At 44.7% G+C, this 7,500-nt stretch overlaps 1 protein-coding gene across 1 annotated transcript in view; it reads left to right on the forward strand.

Moving 5' to 3' along the window:
• Positions 1-7,500, forward strand: part of drp2 (dystrophin related protein 2) — a gene marked incomplete at both ends in the record, with an annotated part of 123,851 nt that overhangs the window by 40,538 nt on the left and 75,813 nt on the right. The window contains 5 exon segments of the mRNA XM_080746779.1: positions 846-858; positions 860-887; positions 890-954; positions 956-1,003; positions 5,173-5,319. Coding sequence (XP_080602905.1) covers positions 846-858; positions 860-887; positions 890-954; positions 956-1,003; positions 5,173-5,319 — 301 coding nt within the window.

Here is a 7,500-nt window from a genome sequence, read left to right on the forward strand (position 1 = left end):
GAGGACACAGGGGTAGCCTAGTACGCGCTATTTCTTGTAGTTCTACAGATCCACACCCCACTGAACAGGCACCCTAACCGAGTCACACTGTACACGTTCAATGCCAGAGATTGCCTCCCGGAGGAGTCAAACCTCTGTCTCCGTGATGGTGGACTGTAACCCCTGTTAATGGACTACATTGTTGTGAGAATAGGCTGTGATTGGTGCATAGAAATGTGTGGCTGTTTAGAAGCACTTAGCTGGCAATTGACTACTGATTGAATATTGTGAAGGTTCTGGGTGATTGCAATGGGTCACATCAGGGGTGTCACAAGGGGGGGGGGGGGGGGGGGGGAGTGGGACTGAGTTACTGGGGCCCAAGGTGGAGGGGCCTGGAATTATTGTATACTTTAGCTATTGAAAAATAGCAGATATATGCGAGCTTGTAGATCTGCTATTTTTGAAAAGTCAGGAAAATGTGTGCAAATATTTGAATATGTTATTTTTAAGCAAACATTTGTAACTCAAATTTTGCTTCTGGGCGGTCCCTGGAACTAAATATTTTGAGATGGGGTTTCCGTGGCCAAATACATATCATTTTGGGGGTCCTTCAGTTTGAGCACCACTGACATAGAAATATAGGTTATTAAAAACATAGCTGATGTACAAGCTGACAGCGCGGCACTCGTTGCCGCGCTGTGAGCTTGTATATCTGCTATTTTTCAATAGTTAAAGCATAAAATGGGTTCCCAGTCTAATGAAATACATTCATGGGGGGCCCGCAGTGAATCCTTGTACCCATGAGGGCCCAGAATTTGGTGCGACAATCCATTGTAGAAGTAACCCTCTGGGCCTTGGTCCCCTAGGCACATGGAGAGGGACACTAGAGCGCCTGCTGCAGACCCAGGCGGCATGGAGGAACTGGCTGTGGCCCTGGAGCAGGCCGAGGGGGTCCGGGACGCCTGGGAGCCTGTGGGGGGACCTCTTCATCGACTCTCTGCAGGACCACATAGACGCCACCAAGGTAACCTGGGAGACACCGTCACACTGCGAAATCCTGAGTGACGATTTAAGTCTTGAGAGGGTTAAAAAATGGACCAGCCAGTGGCCCTTTGGGTCCGGCACATTTGCATAAATCCCACATATGAATTGGTGATATCTGACAAGTTGTTTTAATTGTCTCTCTTGAGATGATTTGCCTTCGGCTACCCCTCCCTCCCTCCCTTCCTTTCAGAATTGCACACTGTGACAAACAGAACGCTGTAAACAAACATCAAACAAAACAAAAAAAATCAGCTTTCATCACAAAAAATAAGCAGCAACAAGTTAGTGATAGTTGGAACTCTTGTTGTTTAAGCCCGCCTCAAAGAGAACCGCAGAATTGATGAGACCTCCATTTGACTGTGCTTTGAACCGTACGTTTTGCCTTGTTTGGATACGTGTTCTCAGATGGATGGAGAAGCACTGATGTGGCAGCTGGTGACAGGGCGTCACAGGGGGGGGCCTTAATTATTTAGCTGTTGAAAAATAGCAGATATTTGAAATAGGATTTGAAATAGTCAAAGACCTGCACAAATGTTCAGGATTTTTCAAAAATAGCAGATCTACAAGCTTGCAGCCGCGCTTTGAGCTTGTATATCTGCTATTTTTCAATAGTTAAAGCACAAAATAATAATGCGTTCCCAGTTTAAATGGGTTAAACCTCCTCCCCCTATGAAGAACATTTATGGGGGCCCGCAGTGAATCCTTGTACCCAGGGCCCAGAATTTGATGTGACACCCCTGCAGGTGATGAAGGAATGTTCGGACATTCCTCATCATGGAGATATGGCAGGGGGTTCCAAGTCCTCGTTGATTGATGTCATGGAAGGGGGGGGGGGGGGGGAGTGGGACTAAGTTACTAGGGCCCAAGGTGGAGGGGCCTTAATTATTTTATACTTTAGCTATTGAGAAAGAGCAGATATACAAGCTCACAGCGCGGCACCGAGTGCCATGCTGCAAGCTTGTAGCTATTTTTGAAAAGTCGTGGAAATGTGTGCAAATCTTTGAATATATGTATTTTTTAAGCGACCATTTGTAACTCAAATTTACTTCTTGGGGGTCCCTGGAACTAAATATCTTGAGCTGGGGGTCCGTGGCCAAATACATATCATTTTGGGGGTCCTGTCGCGTGAACAAGTTTGAGCACCACTGACATAGAAACATAGGTTTTTCCAAAACCTTAGAAGATTTGGGAATATTCAAAGGCTTGTGAACAAATGTTCACAGTTTTTCAAAAATAGCAGATCTACAAGCTCGCAGTGCGGCACTCGGTGCCGCGCTGTGAGCTTGTAGATCTGCTATTTTTCAATAGTTAAAGCACAAAATGTGAGTGGATCCTTGTACCCAGGGCCCAGAATTTGGTGCGACACCCCTGGCTGGATGACTGGCTGGCTATAATTGAGCGTCGCTGCTCATTAGAAGTGAGGGCACTTCTAATGGAAATCATGTCACTGTTTGGACAGATGTCATGACGAGCACATGCTCCGCTGGGTCTCCACGGCTGCCTTGTCAGATGGTCTCATCTGTACTCTATACGGAGACACTATGTACAAAATGTGTAAACACGTGCAAGGACACACGCACACACACACACGCACGCACGCACGCACGCACGCACGCACGCACGCACGCACGCACACACACACACACACACACACACACACACACACACACACACACACACACACACACACACACACACACAAATACATTCAATGTCATTGTCATGAGAGCAGGCGGTAGCCTGACAGCTCATCTCAGCACTGCACGCGATGCGACGCGAGCGATGCGATGCGACGCACGCGACGCGACGCGAGCGATGACATCTCATTAAAATACATGTGTTTCAATGAGGACGTCCTGACCTACCGCGAGCGACGTTGCAACACGGCGCGGCGTCGTCCACCCCTCCTGTTTTCGCTCGTAGAGTCTCTATTTGAGCGAGGTTTCGCGGCGATGTCCCTAGAGGTAAATGGCCATGTCCCGCCCCCCAAACACTTTTTAAAATTATTCATGTATTTGATTGCTTCAGGCTACGTCGCAACGCAATGTCTGACGCTCCATATGAGGACATTATTTTCTTTTCTTCCCCCCTCTACAGTGTGATGCGCTACTAACTTGTGAGCTTGTAGATCTTCCATATTCACTAAATGTTTACCTATTATGACATGCACAGAATAGGGAAGCTGGGGTTCATGTGGTTTAGCTTATGAACCCTAGCATCCCTATTCGGGCATGTCATACTAAAAGGCTAACATTTGGCAAAAATGTGGCAAACATTATATAATATACAGTAATACAATAATGTATATACAGTAAATAGGCAAACATTGTGATATACAAGATCTACAAGAGCTTGCCTTAATGTAGATCTGCTATTTTAACTATTTGATCTACAAAAGTACATACGTAGTACTGTAACGTCCCCATCTTGTGTATTGCGCTATGCCTTGGCACTACTCGCTATCCGTTAAATACACACGGCACAAGGCAGCTGGCGATGGCCCTAAACGGTATCTTATGGTGTCTGCGGTGCTACTGTAGGCTATACGGTATGTGCGTTGGCTCTCGCCAACGTGCCTGGCACTTTGGCTGACTGGTCAGCGTGCATACCTGGCAAATCGGGGTCCCGGGTTCGCCTCCCGGCCGTGACGCTACATTGGTGGCAGCGGTACAGAGGGGAAGTATTCATCCCCGGCGGCGGTGTAGGCCTGTCCGGCTAGTAGTCGACGACTGTTCCCCCCTGAGTTGTGTTTGAACCCCCCGGTTTCAAAAGTCGATCTTAGATCCTGGCCGGCGCGCGTGGTCGCGCTTCCAGGTAGAGGGGACGACTGTAGGCTATACGGTATGTGCGTTGGCTCTCGCCAACGTGCCTGGCACTTTGGCTGACTGGTCAGCGTGCATACCTGGCAAATCGGGGTCCCGGGTTCGCCTCCCGGCCGTGACGCTACACTACCCGCAATACTTTATGCCGACTCCCTTATTTGCACATGAAGTTGTGTCTGATGGGTGTGTTGTTGCGCTATCCCTAAAATTGCTAACATGGGCACAAGCATATGGGAAAACGCATAGCATGTTCTCAGACCACCCACTATGCCTTATCATCCATTTGGTTGTTTACAACCATTGCAGGTCCCGCCTGCAATGGAAATGTCCGGGCGCACATTGGGCATGCATGATTCTCTTACAATTTATGTGGCATTTTTAATACATTATTCCTTCATTAAACATGTGAAATAAGGGCATGGGGTGGGCTCTATTCAATACACAAGAGTCACACAACATTCAAGGTCTTCTTCACTTCTAATTCTCAATAAATGATTCTCTCAGTGATTTAAGTTTTCCTATAATCAGGAGAAGTGAGAGTATAAATTCCTTGTGTCAATTATGTTATAAGATTTGAGTCTATTCAAGACAAAAAATTGCACTGCGCCATGCCATTTGCTCCAGCCCACACACTTTAATTTGATTAAGGCATTATGCAGGAAATGCCTTACTGTGGGTGATGTGTACAGTATCTGTATGTTAAACACCATGGCACATCTGAATTAAGTAATTGTGAATATCACTTTACTGTATTCCACAAAACTGTGGCTGTTAATTCCTTTTATAGATAAGTTGTGTTTTTTATCAACTGTTGCCACAACTTGCCAGTTAAGCTTATCAAAGACAAATAAATTGTGGTTTTATCTTCCAGTACATTTGTTATAACCACACTAGACCATTCAGTTTAATTAACACAAGCGATTGCTGTAATTTAAGTTCTCTATAACCAGCAATGTGATAATTCTGTGTATCAAATATTATTTTATTCCAAGGCAATCAATCAAACAGCTGATGCTAATGGATAACAGTTCAATCGTTTTCTTTTTTTTTTCTCTTTTGGTTTGTTATTGAACCTGATTGGAGTCTGTTTAGATTTGCAAGAAATCAATGCATGTGGACTTATCTGCCTCGTTGATTAGTTTTTCTGTCACCCTTAATCGTTTTGTCTCTTTCTAATTCTATTACTCTTTCTTTCCCCATCCATTGTGTATCTCACTCTCTACCACTCTCTGTCCGACTGTCCCTTTGTATCCCGTTTGTCTCTGTTTGTCTCTCTCTCTCTCTCTCTCTCTCTCTCTCTCTCTCTCTCTCTCTCTCTTCCCTGCAGTTGTTTAAGGAGGAACTGACCCAGGTGAAAGAAGGCATGAGGCACATCAACGACCTGGCCCACCAGCTGGCCATCTCGGACGTGCACTTGTCCATGGACAACGCCCGCTCCCTTGAGCACCTCAACAGCAGATGGAAGCTACTCCAGGTACAGGTTATCACCAACAGTGGTGGAAAAGGTTCTCACATTTCTTACTTCAGTAAAAGTATCAATACTGCAATGTAGAAATACTAATTACAAGTAAAATAATGTAATTAAAAATGTACTTACTACAAGTAAAACTACAAAAGTATTGGTATCAAAATGTACTTAAAGTACCAAAAGTAGAAAGTAGCGTACGCATTATGCAGAATTTCACATGTTTTCAAATGTATTTCATCTTTTGAAAATAGCAGAGCTACTTGTAGATCAGCTATTTTCAAAAGGCTGGAATGTATATAGGTGGTTAATGTTTTTGTAATAATGATCAAAATCTACAAATGTAACTAGTAACTAAAGTCTTCAAATAATTGTAGTGATGTAGTGGAATAGAAGTAAAATTATTGAACATTGGAAGTACTCCAGTAAAGTAAAAGTACCTCAAAATGTTACTTTAGTACAGAACTTGAGTAAATGTACTTGGTTACTTTCCACCACTGTTTGTCACCAAAGCCTCTGAGTCAGTTGTCTTTGGCCTGCTCCCGTTTATCCATGGCCCTTCAGTGGTTGCACCGAGGGGGGCGTAGAGAGTATAATACGCTGATCCAGCACTGTTTGTATGCTTAATTCGGAGGGCTCACTTTCATCTTCCATGGCACTTGCATGCTGGGCTTTTGGCTACATTTTACTGTACCTCCTACACTTTCTCTGCCAAAAATAGGTTTGGGGAATGGGTTGCTGTCACCTGTTAAATTACGCATGATGCAATTTCCAGAGCCAACAGCTGGAGCCCAAATGTTGTATTATTGCATTGCCAATGATGTATTATGTAGCTTGAACCGCACACATACTCAAATAGCACTCGTCTGTAGCAGTGTTAATTCTGTTGATTAAAACTATGACAAAAAATGATCGACAACTTTTTTAATAGAATATTAGAGACAATATAACCCTTGCGCAATTTTGCTTTTTTGATGCAATTAGGCTACAGAGCGCATTTGTGCATGATGTCTATTGTGCTAGATTGTTTTAGTATAGGCTCTACTCTGACTGATATTCGCTACAGAGTAGGCTAGTCTATACTTCGCATTATACAGAGCGCATTTGTGCATGTTGTCTAATGCGCTAGGGTTATATTGTCTCTAATATTCGCCAGTATATTTCTATCTAACTTTGAAGAAAATAGACTTGAATTGGCGAAATGGGACTCCGATCCTGCCAGCGAGTGTTGAGACTGAGAGAGAAACAGGGAGGTGGGGCGGGGGGCCATCTGCCTCACTCGAGCCGGTAACCAGCTACACGCGTGGTTCATGCAGAAAGAGAGGCGGCACGTCTAAAATGTGAGCTTGTAGATTAAATGTTTTCGACAGAGCTCGCGCGTGTGTGAGAGAGAGACCCCGTCTCCATCTGGTGCTGCTGGAGCTGCTGCTCACTGGACCTCCAGTCATTCAGCGTGCATCCGCAAGGGCCATTCAGATATGTATCCGTCCTGCTAAGCTCATATATCGGCCATAAACGTTTTCATGCCAAGGACCTTCAATATTTACAAGCGACTACGGCGCTAGCCGTTAAGAGAATATGAATTGACTCCCCCCGAACCTAAATAATTTCGGGTCGGGGAGCCCTCCCGAACCGAAATAAACTCGGCACCTTATTAGAGTCTGAATCGACCCTAACATTCCAGGGTTCAGTTTCTGTGTGGTCACTGTGCACTAGTGATGCGCGGATAGGCTTCTGAAGTCATCCGAATCCATCCGCGCAAATTCATTATCCGCCCATTATCCAACCGCATTAATTATATCATCCAATTTATAAATCCGCACCATCCTCATCCGCAACTTCAAAAGTATTATTATTATTATTACCCTTATTATTAGGCTAATATTATTTTCTGGTAGGCTATTCCCTGTTAGTTTTCTTAGTTGTGCGATCACAGAAATGCATTGATCTAGCCTACGGAATGTCTCCGTTCGTCTTTTTTTCTTTCTTTTTTTTTTTTTGGAGTCGGTGCTGCGCGTCGATGCAGACAGACATGCAGGCAGACAGAGTCAGACACACGAGAGAAAGAGAGAGCGAGGGAGAGAGCGAAAGCGAGAGGAACAAACACAACTTAGTGGGAAGTTTAACTTACCTACTGTACAGTACTTTACAATATGGACTATGGAGAGATTCACTTTTAAGCGCAGCGCG

The sequence above is a fragment of the Nannobrachium achirus genome (assembly GCF_963921795.1).
Source record: "Nannobrachium achirus genome assembly, chromosome: 17".
In the NCBI taxonomy this organism is placed as follows: Eukaryota; Metazoa; Chordata; class Actinopteri; order Myctophiformes; family Myctophidae; genus Nannobrachium; species Nannobrachium achirus.